The sequence below is a fragment of the Miniopterus schreibersii genome (assembly GCF_964146895.1).
Source record: "Miniopterus schreibersii genome assembly, chromosome: 20".
NCBI classification, from domain to species: Eukaryota; Metazoa; Chordata; class Mammalia; order Chiroptera; family Miniopteridae; genus Miniopterus; species Miniopterus schreibersii.
In genome coordinates this window covers 11,049,821-11,073,998 of record NC_138122.1, presented here as the reverse complement: position 1 = coordinate 11,073,998, position 24,178 = coordinate 11,049,821, and the positions used below count along the sequence as shown (strand labels likewise).

At 41.2% G+C, this 24,178-nt stretch overlaps 1 protein-coding gene across 3 annotated transcripts in view; it reads right to left on the bottom strand.

Moving 5' to 3' along the window:
• CDON (cell adhesion associated, oncogene regulated) overlaps window positions 1-24,178 on the bottom strand; it is a 78,437-nt gene that overhangs the window by 7,084 nt on the left and 47,175 nt on the right. For 2 of the 3 annotated variants that reach the window (XM_081123035.1, XM_081123036.1), the window contains exons 11-18: window positions 23,877-24,005; window positions 20,796-20,999; window positions 19,970-20,151; window positions 19,392-19,497; window positions 14,685-14,807; window positions 11,716-11,937; window positions 9,463-9,743; window positions 6,775-6,854 (exon numbers count right to left, since the gene is read on the bottom strand). In XM_081123035.1, the coding sequence (XP_080979161.1) occupies window positions 6,775-6,854; window positions 9,463-9,743; window positions 11,716-11,937; window positions 14,685-14,807; window positions 19,392-19,497; window positions 19,970-20,151; window positions 20,796-20,999; window positions 23,877-24,005 (1,327 nt within the window). Of the gene's footprint in view, window positions 1-874; window positions 1,740-6,774; window positions 6,855-9,462; window positions 9,744-11,715; window positions 11,938-14,684; window positions 14,808-19,391; window positions 19,498-19,969; window positions 20,152-20,795; window positions 21,000-23,876; window positions 24,006-24,178 lie in introns of those variants that run through there. The other variant, XM_081123037.1, reaches the window with a different exon arrangement.

Sequence of the window (24,178 nt, the reverse complement as noted above, 5' to 3'; positions counted from 1 at the left end):
GTGTACATGGGCTATGCATATATGTATATAAGATCTTTGGTTAATGTCTTCTCATCACTTTTGTGAGAGTGACAGGGAAGGTGAGTTATCTGATGGGGCAGGACTGAAGGAATGGTCAGGACGGAGGCCACCTACACCGGTGATGACTATGTGCTGATGCCATCACCTGGTTTTACGTGCGGGGAGTAAAGAAGCAGAGTAAATACAAATATGTGTGAAAAGACATCATAGGTCTTTAGCAACAGCAAAGTACAATTTCCTACCACCTATTCTTTAGCATCTATTTTTCAGGAAAGTGAAACACAAAATCACAGCAGTGTTTACTTTTATTCCGAATTGTGACCCTCAATTGACAGAGTGGTGCTGACAGTAGGAACATAATCTGAGTCAGGCTGTTAAAGTAATTATAACCCAACTTTCAACAAATAAACCAAACGAATTAAAAATGTTCTACTCTATCAAATCCTAACTCATAATCATCAGTAATTAACCAGTTAGATAACCAAATGTAAATACTTCAGTCACATTACTTTTTAGTTAAATTCCAGAGGTCTATTTGTGTCAGCATAAAAATAGCTTTAACTTGGGGGTTCCATGCTAGGAAATAAGCATAGAGGAACAGTCCACAGAAAAGGAATATAATACCTGTCCTGAAAAAAAAAACAAAAAAAACCTGTCCTGAATATAATTAGGCAAACTGCATATAAAAATAATTTTACTGATAGTGCTTTAACTAAAATTTCTGAAGCAACCAGATAATCACAAAAATAATACCTGTATATATGTACACTTAAGAGACCCAGATCTACAAGGAGAGAAAGCAACAGGACAAATGACTGTCTGCAAGTATGTAACATTCACTAAGACGCTCTTGCAATGCACATTATACCGTTTAATCAATACAAAGAGTTTATAATTTCACTACTTAGGCTTTTCAAACAATGCTTCAGTTGCAGCTATTGACTTAACATGGAGTGAAAGCTTTCACTGAACTGTCTCTGGATCAATGAAACTACTTTTCTTACATTTAAATTTGAAAGACATTGAGTAAAAAGAACTCTGCATCTTGCCACTGACACAAATTGTACCGTTTTGCAAGAATTCAGGGAGTGTAGGGTCTGTTTACCAAGATGTCTTTTAGTAAATGGGAGGGACTTTGTCTGACCAACCTGTAAGATAGTGTCACCAAAATATTAAAATATTTTAAACCAATAATCTGAATGGCACAAACTAGGAAACAGATTGAAATAGTAGCGCAGGATCAAGCTTGGAAGAATATGTTGCTTTAGTATTTGACTAACCATATTTTGGACATTCCAGGGAAACTGTATAGCACCTCGGAGGTACCTTCTGGAGAAGTGTTCCATTTCTGATTGCACAGGTGGATGCTTGCGAAGCATGATCACATACAGAATTCCTCTGATTAGACCACGAGGTGAATTCTGCGTTGTTTCCTCTTCTGATTGTCCCCAGAGGGCAGGGAGTAACCATCCATGAAACTCTTGGAAGTCTGACACTTATTTTCATGACTCTGTTCTTGAGACTTCTGAAGCAGTCACATCTTGGTAGTGGTTTGTTTTTCAGCTCACATCCGCTGCTTCCTCTTGCCACTGTCTGTCATTTTGCTGACGTGGCCCTTATTTGGGGGAGTTGGTCAGTCATTACGCAACAGAACCCTGATGACACTCCTCCAGGGCCATGGCTGTCCACCACTCTCTTTGTACACTCTTTGTTGGATGCTGCAATGACACCAGCCCCAGAGTGCGAGTTTCCTTTGTGGAGTTAGTTTATTGGTGACAATAAATTACTAAGTACATTACTGAACATGACAAGTTCACACACACACATCCTTACAAATAAAAGACCAAAAGCACTATCTTAACCCCGACTCCCTGACAACAGGCCCTCCCTCCTCTCCCTATTAGAGGTAGGAGATATATTAAGTCCCCCGAAGGAAGGTATTGATCAATTTTAAAAATTAGACACAGTGCTTTGGGTTTTTTCTTAGGGAATTAGGCAGATTACCACAGATGGAAGGGAAACCAAATCTTAGGTTTTGTGTGTTTGTCCCTTGGCTCTGAAGTAGCTAAGTGATCAGAAACAGGAGAGGGAATGGATCATAACATTTAGCATGCAGGGGACAGGGTTCAGGTGAACTGAACAAGGACTTGTTTTCATACTCAACAGACCAACTGGGAAGATCAAACCCTAGGCCCGGAAGAACTACTATCATAAAATGTTTTCATACTCATCTCTACACTGTTATTAAAAATCTGAGCATATCTGACATCAGTGGCAGGGTCAGTTGGTGCAAGTGCATTCTCAAACCCAGCAACAGGCTTCAAGGTCATTGTTATGTAAAAACCTGGAGATCATTTGGAAGAGCCGTGTTTTCTAAAGCACTACTCCCAGTAGTTTATTTTTCCTCTTGACTATCAGCTGTGCATAGCTTATACTTTTTTCCCAGATGGATTATATACATTTTTCCAAGCTGATTTTTACTTGGCTACTTCCTGTCCTTTTCCATTCTCTCTAGGACCCGTAATTTCTTGTTCCTTCCTGATGGGACTTCTCAGCTCATTCATCTGTGAATTTCATCAGTGTCCTCTCTACTCTTAACAAATTATCAAGACTGATGGTAAACAGACCAGATTTAATGTCAATCCCTTCCCATTAAACTCGCCAAGCAGCTGACAAACTCCATTTGATTACATATCCAGAACTACAGTGCTGCCTTTCGAATTGAGGAGAGGAGACAACACGGGTGGAACACTTTTGATTTATTAGATTAAAATCTGTTTAACTCTAGAAATACCCACTTTGCACAAGGATTTCTCAACTGTCTTTAGTGTACGGAACTGGATGCCGGAAAAGCTTATTCGGTAGCTTCTCTCTAGCTGTTGATAGTGAGCTATTATATATTACTCTTAAAACCTGAAAAGGGTTCCAATCAACTGGACACAGTGAGACAGTCATTCATAATGTGCCACAAAGCCCTAGAAACAAATTAAACTCCACACATTGCTACAGCACACACTCCCCTTGCCTGTTCTGAAATGTTCACGTCAACACACTCCAGTTTAGACAATAAAGGCAGATAGTTTATTATTAAAATAGAGGGATGCAAATAGTTTATTACCAAAATAGAGGTCTGATCAAGGGACCTAAGGTTGGCAATGACTTTTTCCTAAAAGTCCACTCCAAGAAATGAGTTTAAGTTTAAACCTAAGAAGGCAGAGAAGAAAGAATGTGGAGGGGCCTTGGTGATTCCATCCATTTTTAAGTTCTATCACTTTGATACAAATGGCTCCTAAATATATATCATAGTTCCAGTCTCCCCCCCAACCCATGACCAGCGTTTCCACTTGTCTCCTTGACTTAGATACCCAATTGGCACTTGAAACTCTAAATGCCCCAAACCAAATGCATCAGCTTTCCTCAATAAACCACTGTATTGAGTTTCTCATCTCCATGACCATCTCCGTGGCAATCACCAGGTCACTGACGGAGGCTACGGTCTTCATTACAGAAACACTGCTCTCCCCCTCCAGTCCCACCCCTGTGCTGCCACCGCCATCCGTCAAACCTGAACACATCTCTGACTGGCCCATTCCCCTTCGGAAAAGCCTTAGAAAAAATTATGATACTACCAGCCCAATATTTCTCAACATTGAACCCATATCCCCCACCTCTTCTGATTAATATACAAATCTCATATCCCTTCTGTATTGTATATTACAGAAACAATGCAGATCATTTCCATTCCTTAAATATAAAACTATAAGATTCAGTGAGCTTCTTCAAACTCTACTCACTAGACTTCAAGCTTATTAAGCCACGCTGGCCGGGCCTCAGTAAATGTTCATTAAATAAACTACTAAACCCTGATATTCAGGGTCATCCACGATAAAACTCGGCCCGGTTTCCCAGTTTTATATCCTGCTACTCTCTACTTGTACTTCACCAGGCAAATTATTCCAGTGGCTTTCAAGGCCAGGTCCCAGGACGAGCAGCAGATCCCTGGGAACTCATTAGGAATGCAAGTGCTCAGGCCTGACTAGACCTACTGAGTCAGAGCTCTGGGAGCAGAGCCTTGTAGCCTGTGGTTTACCAGCACTCCAAGTGATTCTAGCGCACGCTCAAGTTTGATAACCACTGAATTAGACTATTCACCCTTATGTAAACATTATTACCCTTCCTGCTTCCACGACTTCTTGCAATTCCTTCCGCCTGAAAGCACCTCAGAACCTATTCCAGTGTCTGGCCGGTGCTCAATGTTTCTTTTGACTGAAGAGCTAAAAGCTCTAAAATGCCTACTTGACAGCCCTCATGGAACTTGACTAAAATTATGCTCCTTCTGTGTGCACACTAGTTCAGATGGCATTAGAAAATGCACATTTATTCTTAGTAATAATGTTGATGTTCTACAAGTATAAATTAATTAACACTGAGCATATCTGGGGAGTAAATCATATATCATCTACCTCTCGGCATTTGAAGCTTATTAAATTTTTCCATTTTGAGGGATCTTGAGAAGAGATGCCTGTTTCAATTACAAAGTTAAAAGAGTTAAAAGCTTTGAATTTAATGAGTCCAGTTTTCTAGAGCTGAAAGTAGATATTTATCAATATTTATCTGGCCAGTTATTAACTGTCCAATTACATAATAGCTCTTGGGAGCCAGATGTGACATTGGCTAACCTCGGAGGCCACGCAGGCAAGCAAAGACGTGCCCTACACAGGTGCACCCTCATGTGGGAAGAAGATTTTAGCCAGGGACAAACAGAAGCTGGTTTTTCAGGCTGAAGAGAATTCACTGTTTCCAAAAAAAACGTAAAACCCCCACACATGAAATGCCAGAAGTCACCAATTTGAAAGTTAATAGAAATATAATTGACTAGTGTCTTTTTTTTTTTTTAATATGTTTTTATTGATTTTAGAGAGAGGAAGGGAGAGGGAGACAGAGACAGAAACATCAATGATGAGAGAGTCATGGATCGGCTGCCTTCTGCATGTCCCCCAATGAGGATTGAGCCCAAAGCCTGGCCATGTGCCCTGACTGGGAATCGAACCTCGATTTCCTGGATCCTAGGTTGATGCTCACCCACTGAGCAACACCGGCTGGGCTAACTGACCAATGTCTTAAAAAATCATGTATAATAAAAACCTCCAAATACTACACACACACACACACACACACACACACACACACACACACGACTGTGAGTGCAAGATGGCATAAGTTATTTAAATTCTTTTAAGGAAATAGGATGATACTTCATCATAAAGAAGTACACAGCAGCAGATTACCCAATTCCACAGAGTATGCTATGGGCGATTTTACATTACCTAGGGCACTTTCCCATTTTTCAGAGAAGGAAATAACCTCAGACAGATTATATAACTTTACCAAGATCACAGATTTAAACAGTGGCAAAGCCTCCATCTATTAATTCTTGGGCTAGAGGCCCTCTCATAACATCATTCTCAGTCTACACTGAGTCAGGACCTGCTGATGGCCACCAGAACCACAAAGGAAAACATGTACTTAGGCAATGCCTTTTGTTTTCATTAAATCCACCTGATTACTTACCAGGTGTATAAAACATCTTTACTAGTCCTTCAGCATGTTACTAACAGATTGTGATAAAGTCTATGAGAGGCTCAGAACAAAAATATCGCTTCGATGTTATGGATATCTTAACATTTAGCTAGAGGCATGTAGTATTTAAAAATGTAACGAGCAAATCTTAGTACACAAAATAGAAAGATGGTTCCTGTTGATACACAAACCCTGAGATGGGTTAAGTAAAAGATAAAGAGAAGTCTCCAGGCAGCTTCACTGCTTTTGTCTGCAGCTCTTAGAACTCATGCTGAAACAACAGGCCCTCAATTCTATGGTCGACGGGACCCTCCTTCAAGTTCTGCTTTTGGTAACTCTCAGACACAACACCTAACCTTATAACTAAGTTTTAAAATATGGGTCAAATCCCATTTCAATAATGCAATATCCAAACTCCAGTCCATACTCCGGTTCTTTATGTACTACCTATGAGATCATTTTTAAATTGCAGAGTTTTAGCCATTGGAGAAACTTGTGAGACCATGTAAACCAATACTATCATTACATAAAAGGGAGAGCTAAGATTTCTGCCAGACACAATACAACAAAAATCTTACAATCCTTGAATTTAACAGGTAGCACAAAAGCTTTCTAAATATCCTGTCAAAATTTAAACATTTGTTATACATTTTACATTTGTTATTTTTTAAACAGAAAACGAAAATAAAGCAAGAGTTTGCTTAGTTATCTTAAGGTTTCAAGAATTTTCAAAAAAACACTGAGAAATCTGGTAAGAAAATTTCAATACTATAACTGTGAAAAACCATTACTATACACACGGGGTTTTCCCTAATAATCAAGCATGCTCTCATTCATATCATGAGTAGAGAACACCCTATAACATAGAGTAGCAAATAACAGGTGAGAAAAGATAAAGTCTGTATGCAGAGAATGACTCTAATTTAAAGATTTCAAAAACATCAAACCTTTTAATATCTTAGAAACAAAGTAATACTGTCAATATTGCTAAAGCATAGAAAGATAAAAATTGTAAAGCAGGGGCAAAAAAAAATAAAAATCAGTAACAGCCTCTCTTATTCAGAGTTTTACGTCTTAGGTAAAATTTGAAGAACTTCTTTTGCTAAAGGGAAAAAAAATAAAAGGAGTCATACACCTCCTCACACCAACCCGTGCAAATACCTAGCAACATACCTATTGTTGTTCCAGCAGTTTCGACAGGTAACGCACTCCCCCGGGTCCGTCTGAGGGACTGCTGCGTACATTCCGCCGCCCTGGTCAGGGAGAAAGTACAAAGAGGGCTGAGGGCGCCCCGAGCGCTGACCAACCCTCACGGTCAGAAAGGCCCCGGGCAATAGCGGATGCGTGGCCCACGCCAACCTGCTCCCTAAGGCAATGCTGTGCTCACCATCTACCTATATTCACCAGCACGTTCTGCACGGCATTAACCCTGTGCTCCAGAAACTCAATGCCAGGTTTTCCCGTGGGTCTCTGTACTGAAGGGGGCAAATCAATGGAGGTTAGTCATTTCCCTCAGTGTTTCCAACGTAATGGGCCCAAAGCACACTACGGACTATACCCTCCCGTTCCTGCACTTTTCTGGCAGCCGTGGAAGAACTGCATGCGATGCCAGTTGGAGAAGCAGGGTGGAAATGGCTGATGACGTCATAAGATAAACCCATCCTCATTTCCTGTGATTATTTCGAGTAGGTCTGTTCACTTGACTACACGACGTTTTAAAACATGTTGTATTTTTCCAGATGGAGCAGATTCTCAGCCAGCAATGATTTGGAGGGAACTATTAATATTTTGATGTTGCTTTTGGCGAAAACTGCCCAGCAATTAAGAAAAATGCCCAGATTAACACATACCTCATTGTGCAATGTTCTCCTGACATACACAATGGCAAGAGTTCTTAACAACCGAAGCTAAGAACTGAACCAGCCTTATAGCCGGAGTGAAAACGCTGCTCCCAGATGAGAAACAGCAGAAGCGAATTTGATAAGGGTGGGAGAGGTTGTCACTCGGCAGACTCAGAGCAGGCTTTCAAGGTTAGGAAAAGTTCAGGCAATTGTTTTCCCAGGATACTTTCCATTTCCATTCATCTCACACCAACAGCCAGAATCCAAGCAAACCAAAAACACTGCAAATCTCTCTCAACATTCTTGATCCAACTAGCGACAGGAATTTTTAAGAAAACATTGAAAGAAAGACTATTCCTAGGCTATATTCAGTCCACAGGGGTAAACGTCAAAGCTCCGGAAAATCAAGTGAACAATCTACAGGGTAATGTACTTATTTGAATCACTAACCATATTAAAGTTAGTTCATGATTTTTATGTTGACCATCATTTTTTAAATTTCCAGATTTCCTCCCACCCAGGAGAACAGAATAAGAAAATGAGTGAGTTAAAATCACAGGTGACAACCTCTAAAACTTCACACCGAATGGGTTGACTACTATTTTAATAGCAATTCATTGTTCAAAAGCCCAAAGTGCTGTGTTCAAATACTAAAGCAAACATCAGATTCATTTTCCCTTCCTTTGGAAACAGCATGTCCAACTCAGACTTGAATGCTCTCTCCTCCAGTTTCTTGGATAATGTTCGTAGTCTGGACTAGGAATAGTGACAAAAAAGGTTTCAGAAGTCTGAATATAAGCCATGTCTTCCCGCACAAAATAATGAAATCATTAGTCTCTTCTGGTGATGAGATGAGTAAAATAAATAAAATATTTTTTCTACATCATACTAAGGTGAGGTCACACAACAGCCATTATTAGACTTCTAGCTTTAAGATACGAATATATATTATTGTTCTGTTCTCCAAATACTTAATAAATCTTTATTAAAGTCTAAGATAAGAAAACTAAACTTCTTCCAATTGTAGCACATTATGAGTTATGGCAAATTTAACTGTAATCAGAACCATGACAGAAACTTATATCTGATCAACTAGAATTACCTATTTGGTTGAACAATGACATGGATGCGTATCCACACCACGTAATGAGCCAAACTTCCTGGTGCCAAGAACCTCGCTGACCAAAATACATCTAAAATATGCTACGCATTCTGTTCCCATTTCAGAACTTAAACTGTATCAGCTAGTTATTCCTTAATTAAAGTGGTTTTAAAGGTTTATCACCTCTTGTGGCTGAATATTAATACCGTAAAATGCAAAACTCTTACAGGCACCAACACCACACACTGGGCAAAACAAACAAACAAACGAAATCACAATGTGTTAGAGGTGGTCTGGGACTCGCAGACATGTTCTGCATGGCCACGTGATGATTTTGAAAACCAGAATGCGCTTCCAGCATGTAAAAATCTGGCGATTTCACCTATATTTACAGATGTTCTGAAGAAGCAGGGATCTGGCCACACTGGGTCCTGCAGCCAACAGGGACAGAATCCCAGCTGCTCCGCTGACAGCAAGTGTGCCCTCCCGTACGCCCTCTCCTCCACATCAGTCTCATCCCTAACCTGCTCCACTCAGTGTCATGATCAGAATCCTCCAGCGACAGGAGTTTTCAAACTCTGCTCTCAATGAATTAAATCTGAAGTATCTGATCCAGTCTTCACCCAATGGTTTGTCCATCTCATCTCAAGAATAACTTCCAGTTTATTTGCTACATGTTCTACTTTCAGTGCTAAATCACTGAAAAATATAAACCAAACTGATGAATATATCTATCACCTGACAATAGAAATCTTACACAGATTACGCTGGATCAAGGGGTTCCCAGGGATACACACCAGTTCCGTGCGAGTGAACCAGCGAGGTTCCCACAGTGAAAAGAGCCAGCGCGCCCACCCTGCTCTTGGACCTTGGCACCATGGGGCACAGGGAGGTTTCATTTATAATCGGGTCTCTTACATTCACTAGATGACGAGGGTGCTCGAAATCCGCACGTGTCCTGGCTACAGAGCTCGTGTGCCCAGAGTAAAGCCCTCCATTGAGGCTCCCATTCATGACTCCGTTGACTCCAGTAGGGACCTTATGGTGGAGGTGGGAGCAGCCGTTGCTGAGGCCCCCGTTGCTTACGAAGCTTCCGTGAACATTCCCATTTATCCGGTTTATGCCGGGCAGGGTGGTGTACTCCACCATCTGCCCATTAATATCCGAGCCCTGGTAGAGATATCCTGGCGGGTCATATTCTGTTAGGAGATAACAAAAAAGAAAAAAAAGGTACTGATAAGGACAATCTTCTTGCTTAGGAAGTTTTATTAATAAAGCCATTAAGAAACTACAAACACACTAAAATAAAACACTCCACAGGTGTCCAGGGAAAGCCTACTCGTGAGATATGCTTTAATGAAGTCATTGCTGTCGTTTCCTTTACTGCGTGCAGGTATCTAGGGACTCTGAGCTAATTATGACTCTTAATGAGAAGAGAAATTAACCAGAGAGCAATTACGTGAAAGAGAATTAATATACTGTGCAAGCCGAACGATCAAGGTCCTGGCAACACTAAGAGTTTAAACTCCCTACAGTTCAAAGTGCAGAAAGAAACTGTATAAAACAACAACAAATGGCGAACTATAGGCAGGATACTTCAAGTACCAATAAATAACACTTCTAAGGATGGAGCTGTGTATACAACTACTGACTACTCATATAGTTCCTTCATTATTATAGCTACTTCGGAAGTTGTGGGTACTAAAGGCAAAAGCTAATTATTCCATTTTCTTATATTAAAACCACGTAAACAACGGCCTCAAAATTCCGATTTCCGGAGGCACAGCTACCAGGAACATTTAAAAAAAGTAAAATACCCCCTCGAAAGCACAGTATCGGAATTCCCAGGATCTGCTGTCAGAGTCTGATAAATGCTTCAGCCTTGTTAGAGTGAGAGGGGCTGGATGAGGGTCCCTCCTCTCGTGAGCAGCTCGCACAGTGTGTGGCTGGGAGGGGCCTGCTCGCCTTGCTCCTGAGACTCCACACTGCGGGCAGAGGCCGCGCTTCCTTTCCTTGCCCGCATATCACCGCTGTGCCTCTGAGCCGGGCACACAGAAGAGTCGGCGAGGGCCTTCTGAATGACAACTGAATGGACATAACTACTTTAAATTTCCATCTTTAGACATTATCAAGTTACAGAAAATAACTTTAATCAGATTCATCTTGCTCAGGCAACCAAATCATCACTTTCCTTTTAATAATTCAGCCCACGCTCACACAATTAAAGTCAGCGCCATTAAAACCATTTAGAAAAAGACCCAAGAAACGATCTCAACCCTCTGAGCCTGGCACCACCCTCACTAGCACCTCTTCCCTGCCTACCTCCTGGAAGGACCAAGCCAATAAAGCCACTTTGTCCCCTTAGTGATAAACTACAAAGGGATCCCATGAGGGAACTGGCTGATCGCAGCCGAAACCGCCTGTCACTGCTGGCGTCTTCCTTGGCTTTTCTTTCATTCTCTTACACTGGGGCCAAAGGGAAAACCAAAACACTTCCTCCCACCAAAGCGGAATCTCTGCTTGACTGATGACCCTGTTTTATAACAGCTGGGGACAGGACGGGAAGGACGGTGAGGGGAGAGAACTGGAGGAGGAAAAGGGAAGGCGTCTAGATGGCGTGTGTGAATGCAGGGCCATCGCTGACCACTAAGCACTTCTGTTACCAGATGCATTTGGGGGAGAGATGCCACCTGAGCAGTTTTGGGACATCAGGTACCGAAACAGGCCTGTGTTATCTTAATATGTGTCATTCAGGGATGGTAACCTGGAAAAGCCCTCACTACCTTCCTGTCCCTCATGCCTCTCCAGTCCCTGCTGACAGGACTGGTACAGTCGGAGGTGTTCCTGCCACCGCAGAGTTCCTGCTTCAAGCACTTGTCCTCTTTGGCGGTCTGACAAAGCCGGTGTCTCCCAGGGCGCAGTCAGCTCTTTGCTTAGAGCCCAGCTTAGCTTTGGCTTTGCTGTTTATTTCTGCTGGGCAATTTAATCAGATGCTTCGCTTACTCGGGTTGACAGCTAAACCAGTTTCAAAGTCGCCTCCTTTGAATGAAGAGCAGCTGGTGTGTTCTACGCCACTAGCACAAGAACTGCTAGAAATCAATGTTTATTCGGCCAATATTTTCCTACCCTTCTTTTTCCAAGAAAGAGAAGACCCTGCTGGGGATGCCTTACTCTGCGTGGCGCTCTGCTGGCGGTTCTTCCACAGGCACATGGCGATGAAGACCATGAGGATCAGCACCATGACGCCCAGCACGCAGCCCACCACCAGGTAGAGCATGTCGCTGCTTCGGGCCGGGCTGGCTGCAGGCCCGGCGTTGCCTCCGCCTCCCGCAGAGCTGGGCGGGGTGCTCAGGTCCCTGACAGGGTACTCGGAGGCTCCAGGAACACGCTTCACTGGTTGAAACAGAAAGGAAAACATGATGTCAGGGTGAACGCAGACTCTACGGAATGGTTTACTCTCTGAAGGAGGTCTAGTCAGGAATGTACGCCAGTCTGTTTACACTTGTTTCTGAGATGATCTGACCACCAATGAGTCACAAAGAGGGCTCAAAGGTTTCCAGATCTGGTATGCCAAAGTTTTAGTCCACAAATTCTAGAGAAAACAGAACATCAGGAAAACATATGCACTTGGTCTAACCCAAACTGCTGATTATCTGCTCAATTTGTATTTGTAGAAGGCTCATATTTCAAGACTGAAATAAAAGTATTTCAACTTATGATGGGATAGAAACTCCTTTCCATTTGGTATACTTTGAGCTGAATGAGGCTCAGAATTACATATTTATGCCTCTACCATGTGACTAATATTAGAAGATGTGACTCTGGACTATTAGAACAATTACATACAATCCCCCAAACCTCGCATATAAATATTAGGCATTTCAAAATACAAAACGTTTGGAGTTCCCATAAATGTAGTACTTTTACTTAGTTCATTGATATAACAGTGATAACAAAAGCTAACAATAGATGGGACTCAAACCCCGTTTTTCTCTGTCCCCAAACAACATGCTCTTAGGGCCTTAAATATCATGGAAAAGCAGTGGGCACAGTGGAGGACGGTGTGGCCCGGAAGCAGCCTGCCTAGGTTTATGTCCTGCTCCGCCGCTGTCCTAGGCTGTGTGACCTTAACCTCCATGAGCTGGTTTCTGCATGTGGGACACTGGGATAATAGGAACAGCTCCACCACAAGGTTGTAATTGGGTAAACGAGTTAACCCGCATAAAGCACGTAGAACAGAGCCTTGCATGTGGCAGTGTTCAACTGTGGTACGATTACTACTTATTACACTGTATTTCATGTCATGGCCCCTAACAACCCATATGAGCAGAGTGATCTTTTAAAAAAAATCTACTTCCATATTGCAGTTCAGTTTTCTAGCAACTTTAACTGTACAGAACAGAGCTGGGGGTGGCAAAGGAGAGGCCACCTTTTGGAGGGAAGAGCTCTCCATCGCTGAGAGCTAGATGAATACTTGGCGGAGACTCCAAAGGAAATTACGGTATGTTGGATTAAACAATTCTCAGGTCCCTGCCAATTCTAAAGAAAACAAACAAGTTTCTGAGGCAAAACGGATGTTACAGATTATACGTTAAAGATCATGGTTACTCCCAGGGAAGTCCTTCAGATTTATTCACTCTTTATTTACCCTTAACTTATTCATAATTCTACCAACTTGATGATCTGTTGCCAACCTCTTGCTAAAGTTAAAAATTTCTGCAGTGGAGGGCGAGAGGGACACACCCACGAACATCAGTAAGAGACAGCTCAGAATGTGATATAAGAAAGGCGACATGAAACACATGAAGATCCTGGAACATAGTCACACACCTAAACACACAAAAACAGAGAGAGAACGAAAGACAAATCCCGCCAGTCTATGATCTGAGGCTGGGGGAACAGTGGGCCTTCGGCACCTGCCATTCAGTGGGCAAATAAGAAATGTCCGTGAACACATCGGAGTGTCTGATACAAAAAGGCACTTACATGTGTGCTAACCAAATAAAATTCAAGTTAAGTCTAAAGGTCTATGTATGTATATGTTTAAATGTTGATTCAATATGTGAATTCTGCAACAGCAAGGCACAATTTAGAATTAAAAGATGGAACTAAGTCAATCTTTTTTGACCCTCAGTTTCCTCATTTAAATCCGGACAATAAAATCACCTGTAGCAGGTGCTAAAGGCTACCCGGCCCATTCAACAGCCTCCTCCCATGCTGACAGGACCCCACCTCTGTTTAGGTGTCCACTGAGTGCCACGGAACTCGGGAGTGGATCCTGATCCTTCATCCACCATGGCAGGGGCCTGTGACCGAGCTCTGGCCAATAAGACACGGGGGTGGGGATCTACTACAGGACTCAAGGAAGTTTTCCCTGATTCTTAAAAACAGGCACAAAGATGCCAGTGGGGTGGCTCAGTTGGTTCAGCATCGTCTCCCACACCAAAAACGTTCTGGGTTCGATTCCCAGTCAGAGCACATACCTAGGTTGTGGGTTCAATTCCTGGTCAGGGCACAGATGGGAGGTAACCAAGTGATGTTTCTCCTTCGCCCCCTTTCTCTCTCTCTCAAATCAATTAAAAATACCCTCAGGTGAGGATTAAAAAAAAAAAGACAATGAAAAATGTCTCTTTTTCTGTCAGACTGAGGCTGAACACGAGTGCTTTTGATTTGTGAATATCCACACTAGCTGTTTCTATTTTATCTTCTGTTTTTAAGGATGGTAATATTTCAGTTAAAATAGGTATATAAGCATATTGAGAATTTCAATTTAGAATTAGCGACTGTGTTTAGAAACACTTCAAACACATGTTGCACTTATCCTTAAAATTCTTACACGTTTTGTTTAGTTTTCTAATTCTCACAGCAATCTCAGAAATTCGCAAATGTTTCTGTTCTCTTGATGGAGAAAAAGAGAAAAGAAGTGACTGAGAGTGACAGAGAAATGAATAAGTGTGACTGATGCCTGTGTAAACTATTTTTAGACAAGTGCTCTAGCCAACATATTATACTTTCTGTTTGGACAGTCTAACTGTATGCACCTACAAAAGGCCCAAAGCAGAAGTTTCCTTAGGTAAATATATCCATAGTAGGAGGGATGATCCAGAGTTTGGAAAAAGCACAAATTTGCACCCCCTTACCTTTAGTCTCACAGATCATCACGTTACTGAACTCGCTCTCTCCCCCTTCGTTGAAGCACTGCATTTTAATATCATAGGAGGTTTCTGGCTGCAGATGCCCGATTGTGTGCCACTGCTTTGAACCTGAAAAGGAAGGTAAGGGTAAGCTTCACATGTCACACAAGCCAAATGACACTCAATATAATTACTTAATAATTTCAAAATGAGGTGGGAGCAGCACCCATTAGCATATAGTCAGTGTGTGCAATAAAAATGTACGTAATGTAAGTGTTCTGGTAATGCATCACAGATACGTCGCATTTCTATTACATGGTATGGAAAAAATGACAAAGAGATAAACGGAATTAAAGCTATACCTGTGTGTTGGCAGTAATACTTTGTTTCATTACAAATTATGGCTGGTGAGTCTTAGGTAGAAAACACCCTCAGGTGCTTTAATCCTTTAACCCACTCTGTCCACCCAGCAAGAAGCAACACTGCACATGAGACCAGCAAGGGGTGCCTTTAACAGAACAACCGACCATGCACAATACAAGACAGGCCTTAGCAAAACCCTCGATTCCACTGTATGAACGTGACGTGGACTGACATACAAACAAAGGCCCGATGAAAGGGTGAGAAGAATCGAAAGGCAAAATCCACCACGGGAAACCCCTGGCTACTGCCCCAGGATTTCTCTTCTTTCGGGTCAGGGTCTCCAAGCCACACAAGTACCTCTAATAGAATGATTCTGTTATCCATGGCGCACAGCCAACATTTCATTTAGAAACACTCCTAAACTGAACACTCCAGTATAAATCTCTCTCCATTTTTACTTCCATGGACCTGTGACAAACTTTAATAAACAGGACACTTCTGCCAAATTTAATTAACTCCTCAAGCCCCTTTAATCCCTCTTAGGAAATACCTTTTCAAACTGTTTCCACTGTTTCTTAGAAACTCAACTATACCACCAACTGATTTAAGAATTAATTAAAGGGGAAGAAAAAAAAAACCAAAACACACATACAAGTCAGATCTATTTGCCTGACAGGACCAATAGCACCAGGTTCCTTTCTAATTCAACACAGACAAAAATATTTCAATCCAAAAGCACAACCCCTTCCCCAGGTCACCAATACAAAACCCCTCATTTATAAAGACCCATATTTTATAAGATGAAGAACCTACTTGTTCTAGGATAAAGGGACTCTGAAAAGGCTCAGTAAGTGAGCAAATCTATGCCCTGTTTATAAATGTAAGGAGAACCTTAAAAGAAACTTGACTCAAAATCTGGTTGAGACTAGACCAGACCTATTTCTAAATTCCAAAGTCTTTCTTTTTTTAGAAAAAATTCTCATCCAAGGATATGTTTTACTAACTTTAGAGAAAGGAGAAGGGAGAGAGGGAGGAAGGGGGGGAGAGAGAGAGAGAGAGAGGGAGAGAGAAACATAGATCCGTTGCCCCCAACATGTCCCTCAACTGGGAACGAACCCACAACCCGGGCATGTGCTCTGACAGAAAACTGAACCAGCAACCTTTCGGGACATGGGGCAACACTCCAACCAACTGCGCCACACTGGCCAGGGTAAAATTCCAAAATCTTTGTAAAAAACTTCTGTTTTTTCCTCTACTCTTAGGTCTTTCCTAGCCCAGCCCTAACTATCAACATTCTTGTGAATATTTACTATACTAGATCTGAAGTTTTCCGTTCATAGCAGTAACACGGAATTAAACTAAGCTTCTGATATGTTACTAGTAAGAGGAAACCATGAAAACAACAGACTAATGTCCCATTGTTATGGTAATTATTCCAATGGCTAAAATGACAGGAAACTGCGGCAGAAAGAGCTTGTTTTTTACTGATCACTGATGAATAAAACTAAGTACATTATTAGGTTTAAAATCAACAGGCATTTTTCCCCCTCAAATGATATTTTACAGAAGGTGAGAAACCAAAAGCACCGATGTAAAGATTAAATGACTGGTGACTCTGATTTATATGAAACTCAACTTGATAAGATAAAAATACCAACAAAAAAGCCCTAGTATTCGATAAACACTTACAATTCATCTAGACGTGGACCTTCATTCAGAAATAGGATAACTTAATATAATGTCCTCTTACTGTATTCCTCAATAATGCGAGTTTCAAATTCTTTTCAAAAGCCTGACCGATTCTGAGTCAATATGCATAGGAAAACCTAAGCCTTTACTTTAAAGACAGCTTTATGCAGGAAGGAGAAACACGTGTGTTCCTTGGTTTGGGAGAGCAGGCCAATAGCTTCTAACTGCCACAGAAAGAATTTCAAATGCATAAACTCGAAAATAAGAAATAAGCAAATTACACAGCACAGTGCAGCCCACTTAAACATCTAACTGCTCCGTCGGCTTCGTTTATAAACACGGTCTCTGTGAACCGTGAGGCGAAACTCACAGTCAAGGCCCTCCCACTGGATACAAGCGCTCCTTTAAAGTAACTTCCCAGTTCCACACTCAATATTCACAGCACAAAGCTCACAAAGTTCACAGCTGTAACTACAGGAGACAGTTTATAACCTTACCAGTGGATATTTCCAAATAAGAGAACTAGGAGGGTGGGGGGAGACAGAGAGAAAGAGAGAGAGACAGAGACAGAGACAGAGACAGAGACAGAGACAGAGAGGGGTGTTAATTTTATTTACATTTGCCTTGTTTAAAACTATTTTATAACAAATGTTTAACCTCCGTCAAAAGATTTAAAAAATAAAAATCTGACAGTCCCACGCTCCTAACCCAGCAAAACTAAAATGAAGACCTAGCTAGGACTAAGATGTAGAACAGTCACTAACAATTCTTTCCATTTCTTTTTTTAAAAATAGCCTTTTTATGAAGTAAAATATGCAGGAGGAAAAGTGCCCATAACTGCACAGCTCACTGAATGTTCACAACCTGAACACGGTGCCGACACCCAGGTCAAGGAAGAGAGTATGACTGGCACGCAAAGGTCCTCCTCTTGCGTTTTCCAGTCACTTCTCCCTCAAGGCAGCTGCTATCTTGACTTCAGACAATTGTTTTGCTACTAACAATTATCTTTCTACATTTCCCCAATTGTTTATGTTTAAAGAAAATTTTAGGAATGAATTTCTTTTCTACTTTTCCAGATTAAGAAAAGAAAGACAATTTCATTCAACAAATATTTACTGAGCACCTACTATGTGCCAGGTATTAAAACTCAGATGATAAATTGTTAATTATATTACAAAAATAATTCCAATGGGTAAACAGTAAGAGGAATGCTACACTATTTAAAGAAATATGATGTGTATAGCATATTTAAAGAAATTTATTGTAAGACTACTTAAAACAAAGACTATATGCAGTATTAGATGTCAAGGAGTCATGTGAAAATAAGCTTGGCCCAGGGCAATTTTCTGACACGGTCCCTTAGGACGTTAATATTTCAAAGAATCAGAATCTAGGGGTGAAAAAAGACCTCGGAAGAAGCCTTCCTCCCAAAGCAAGAACCCCTTCCAAGACATTGCTGAGAGCACTTCCAAAACTAGGGAGTGTATTATTTAATGGGAAATGCTACATTAAAGAATTCTTCCTTTATACTATTTCCTTTTAACTGCCCCTCCCCCAAATGACTGGGTTTCTCTTCCACATAACAGTCCTTAAATATCTGAAGACAGCTATCACGCTGCTTGTCGTCTTTTTTCCAGACTGATCATCCCAGACGTTTCATTGTTTTTTTTTGGACTTCATTCATTCACTCATTCATTCAATAAATACTAAACACTTTGCCATTGCATCACGGACTGGGGATACAGCATTGGGAAAAGGCCCCTTACTCACAGGAGGCTAACATTTAGTAGGGGGACAAACTTTAAGCAAATAACTTCATACACACATATGCAGACACACACACACATCTATGATAAATTTCATAAAGGGTGCGATTAGAAATTAAGTGGGAGGAGGTTATCTGAGGAAGAAATATTTAAGCACGCAACAGAGGAAAGTAGAGAACCTAGATAAAGCCTTGGGAGGGGAGCACAACAGAGAGCAGGAATTGGCATGTGCCAAGGTCCTGGGGCAAGAAAGGTCCTGGTGCACACAAGGAAGCTGAAGGAAGGCCAGTGTGTGACAGAGGACACAGTGAGACAGGAAGGGGTGCGTGAGACACGGCTGGAGGTGCAGGCAGGGGCCAGCCAGATTCTTAACCTGGGACAGTGCCTTCAGACCACACACGAAGTTCTGAATTGTACTTTAAAGGTAGGGGAAAGGCAGTTTCAACACCCTTCACCATCTTGCCTGGTTTTTTCTCTACATATACCCCAATTCCTCAGCATCTCTAAAAGTGTGATCTTTCTAGTACCAACTTCAATGGAACTGTTCACTGAGACATTATTTTTTAAAATATAACTAGAAGTTGCAGTTTTTATATACAGGTTACTACTCATTTAAACAGAACAGAAAACAAAAATTATTTTCAGATGAACTACTGACAAATTATATCTCCCCCATGCTTTTGTAACTGTCAGTTTTTACAACCAAAATGTAAGCTACTATGTATATATTAAGTTGAAAAATTACCTTTCTTTGGGAAAAATTCAAAGTATTAGTACAAATACCATTTCATTTTTTTACTCTATCTTAACCTGTGATGATGTTTTTCATAATATTTATAAACTCTCCCCTTCCAAAACTTCTTTATTGGGACCCCAGCTTGCTGATGGATCTTACCTTCTACAATATCCCTCTTGTAATCACTGTCGTTGTCACTATCTGTTGGCCGGTAATAAATGTAAAATCCTTGAATGGGAGTGTTATTGTTAATTGATGGAATGTACTAAAAAACAGAAGCAAAAACTTGTCAAAGACAAAAATAAATTTAACTTTCAAGTCCATTAAGATTTAGTTATCTGTGTGGCATTTCTCTCGATTCATTTTGCAAACATCCTTGATGGCCATTTTAAATTTAATTCAGAAGTATTAAGAGCATTTAGCTTACTGCAGGGCCAACCAAAAATAAAGCAATATATTTCACAAGGTTCAAAGGCATAAAAAAGTACATTTGGTTCAAAATGAATAAATCATGAAATGGCAACTACGTTAACATTTGGATGAGAGCTGAGGCAACAATAATCTTATTTTTAACCCTGTCCTACTTATAATACGTGCTTTTAGACAAATATCTGTGCCCTTCAATTTCCTCACTTAGAAGTTCCAAAATCTGCTGTTTACTGTTGTGTCATGAGAACAGTACATTGTTAACACGGCCAGAAAACCATCCCGTTCGAGCCGCCGTGTGTGTCGCTTACCGTCCACTTGAGCATGATCTGCGTATCACTGACAGCTTCTGTGTACACGATGTGAGGCCCGGCGACTGGTCGGTTAGAGTAACGATTGGGGAACCCAGCCACCTGGTAAGGGCGAGATGCCGAACTCCGGAAACTCTCCCCATGATGGTTGATAGCAATGACCCTAAATTTGTATGTTGAACCTTTTGAGGAGAGAAAAAAACGAGAATCTTTATAAAAAGCTGTAATAGGACAACTGAAGGTACAATACTCAAAATATGACAACTGTGCTATAACAATCACTAGGTGTAACTATGCTGAGATGCATCATATCAAACAACTTTCCTCTTAAAATACTCACTCATACCAAGTGACATAAATACATGCAAAGAGGTAACCACAACACTGTTTCTACTCATCTGCAGTTAGAAATAATCTAAAACCCAGAAATACAAAATGAGGCTAAGTAAATTATGGTATACTTACCTGGAAGAAACACAGTTATTAAAAGTTGAGTTTTTGAAGAACTTTTAAGGATATTGGAAGATGCATATGATACAATATGGGAAAATGGGGTCACAAAACAATGTATATGGCATGATCCCAGTTTGTACTCAAAAGAGAAAAAAGACTAGAAAGAGATATACCAAAATGTAAACAATGGTTATCTCTGGATAGGTGGGTTTCAGGTGACTTGCTCTCTTCTTTACATTTTCTTTACTCTCAAATTTTTATGCAATAAGCTCTTATTACTTTAACAGTTAAAACTATATGGTTATTAAAGCTATGCATCTGAAGTCAACATTGATGGTTAAAAAAAAAAAAGGAAATCTTTGAACAGTACTACCTGGCTCTAAACTACGAACTTCCACAGAGAGCCTGGAAGGAGGGATGTCCTCAGCTGCCACCAGCCAATCGCTACTCCTCATGCGTTTATATTCCACCTTGAAGGCAGTGATTGGAGAACCCCCGTTGGCCCGAGGGATCCAGGTGACGTAGACGGACGTCTCTGAGGCAGTGGAGATGGTGGGCCGGTCAGGGGCCTCCGGGACTAGAAGCGGAAACATTCATTTCAGAATCCCCGGCGCCAGAGACAAGAAGGGTGGAAATAAACCGAAAGGGCAAGTGGCAAATACCATTTAATTAAAGGTTCTTCAAACTTTGACAGATCTTCCTGTTAAAAGGCAATGAAATAGGCAAATACAGGAAGGAAAAGGAAGGAAAGTAAAAATAACCTACTAACCTTAACTGTCTGCGAAAAGCTGAGAGTATGATCTTTGTGACCATGCTCATTTGGGTTCGTGGCTAAAACAGTGGACAGTAATTATTACTGGGTGTTTCAAGTCTGACTGTGCTCATAATTTATAGTAAATTTTCAAAATTATGTTATCTTATTTAAATGTTTGTTTGATCCATCCAAGCTACATAAAACACATCCAGCAAACACTCTCCAGATTATTACATTACCTGTTACTATCCTATCTTAACACACCTCACAGGACTGCTACTCCAAAACGCAGGCTGTAAGCCGTGAATAGAGATAAAATTTGACTAACAAAATCAATACTGATAATAAGGGAAAGAGAACACTGCTCAGGATGAAAGCAGGAAGACAGGGTATGTCATCAAAGAAAACAGATGAAACACACGACCAGCCGCATGAACACAGAGAAAAGGGGTCAGAGAGCTAATGTCTAGCAGTTTTCAGTTCAAACCGCCAAGGGGAGGGGAGGTCCTACCCCACAGGTTAGACGGTCTAGATTCTGGGGCAGGGGAAACATCAGCCATTTAAACTGTGTACCTAACTCTCCCTGCTGACCAAGCAATTGTGTGGCCCTAACGGGCTTCGCACTTCATTCCAACAGGGACAGAATGCTGATAGAAACAACCTGGTCAGTATGACAGTTACATCACAAATTAGGATTCTGCCACTCAACTGTGAATTTTGTAAAAATGAGCTAGTTCTCAAGAGACCAGCTCTCTTGGGCATGCTAGGAATCAAGTTTCCGGAGCTGGACAAGGATCCACTCTGGCCATGGTTACATTACTTAGGTGAAGTCCCCAAGGGAGCCCGGTCTCTGTCCAGCGTATGCCACACTCCTCAAGCGACACCCTCTGTTTCAGCACCTCTTCAACCCCCTTTCAAATACATAAGAACAAAATACTGCTGCATGTGGTACTTGTATGGAGAAGACTGTGGCATTTTAAAGACAAACTGCTTAATGCATTAAGAGGAATATATTCAAAGCAGGCGACTCTGAGTGATACTTACTGTATTCCTTTCAAGTTAGAAGGCAATGGAAACAGAATGAATAGACTGTTAGTAAATCTCTTTTTAAATACTATGTAACCAAACAACTTCCTTATGTTGATTCATATGAAGTTAAAACTCATCAAAGAACACCACAGTTTGAATAGAAAAAGGAAGTTATTAGGGAAAAAGTCTCTACAGAGGATATCTTCAATATCTAAGAGAAACAGCATGTGACAGTTAAAGGGTAAAAGAAAGAACACTGCACTCGAGCTAAGACATCTGAATTTGAACAGCAGTTCTTTGGGGTCCTGGATGATCTCAGGCAAGCGGCATAGCCGCTTGAGTCTCAGTTTCCTATTTTGTAAAACAGTCATGCCACCCCCTTCATAGGGCTGCTGTGACGATTAAATAAATCACTTCGGATGGTTATCTCTGCTTGGACAACGCCAGACTCATGACTTCCAGAACTGGATCCATCATCTTCACCTATAAATTCTTATTACCCCTCTTGGTAAATGGGCCCCAGTTGCCCAAGCCCAAGCCACCATATTTCTCCCTCTCACTCAGTGCAGACTCGACTGCCTTATCTGTCACCTGCGTCCTCTTTACCTTCACACTGTCGCCATCCTCATTATTTCTCCAGCCTCAGCTTTTGCCATTCGTCCTCCCTCCCTCTTTAAATCCTTTAGGGTTCTTTATAGCTTTCAGGGGAAGATTAAGTTTTAAGTACATTGTACAAGGCACCCACCTGCTTCCCCCACTCTAGCCTCATTCGCCAGCAACCAGTCACGCTAACGAACTCTCTAACCTCTAAATCCCTCAATGAAACAGAACATGTGTCTTTGCACAAAGAGCTGCCTTGGCCTAGGACCTCTTTTTCTGTCTCTTCACCCACCTACATGTCCTTGAGGCTTAGCTCAGGGAGGCTCTCATCCACCACGTGGCCTCCTCTCCATCAAGTGGGTGATTCAGACATTTCTCCTGTGATCTCACAGCAACAAGTGTAGATCTCAGACGTAATGAATCAAAATCACTGCTGTGAGGTAGCCTGTCCGTATCGCCCACTACACTGCTATGGGTTTAGTTTCTGTATCACCCAGCAAACTTCCTGTAGGCAAATCTATCTTATCTCTGCTGCTCCAGCAGTTAGTGTGGCGTCTACCACTCTCACTGCAGAACTGATAGCTATGAAACTCAAATACTAAAAAGACGTCTTTTGAGGATTTCACTGCTACAATATCTAAAAACCGTAAGATTGACAAGATATAGCAATGAAACTGAGTGTGACTTGTAATCTTTCAATTTAAAAAAGAACACCTAAATCTTAGGTACCACCATTTTGATAAGTCATAAAAAAAAGTCAGATTTTTAGAGTTCAAAATATAAATTTGGTTTCCCTGCCAGAGAAGAGACAGAAAAATACTTTTTGTGAGTTATAAAAACCTAGCACCAGATGTTTTATCTGAGTGTATTATCTTAAACACCAATCATGCCACTGGGTTACCAAGATTTGCATACTACAGGGCATTTTAAAAAGTGGTTGAAATAGGACCTAGAAGAGTACATGGTAGGATATAACCTGAAATAATAAATAGCCCGTCCCACTCGCCCCCCAAATCATCTGAAACATTTATAAACAAACAAAATATGAGTAAGGAAGATTCTTCTCTTTACCTCCGCTGTGCCTGGAGGAGTCTGTCAGGACCACTCCGAAGTGGTCGGCAGCCTCCGAAACCACAGGGCGCTTAGGAACGCCCGCTGGAGGGGAGGAGGCCTGGGCGCTTTTCGATGAGGTTGTTTTCTCTAGAAAGATTAAAAAGCAATACTGTAGCATAAGCTTCTGTGGATATGCAAAGTAAGAAAAGATACCGTGAAATTTCACTGGCACAGAGATGTAAATATATGGACTTACCTGTCACAGTGTCTAAATCTAAGACCCACCTTGTAAATACTCAGCTGCTCTGAGGCACTGACTT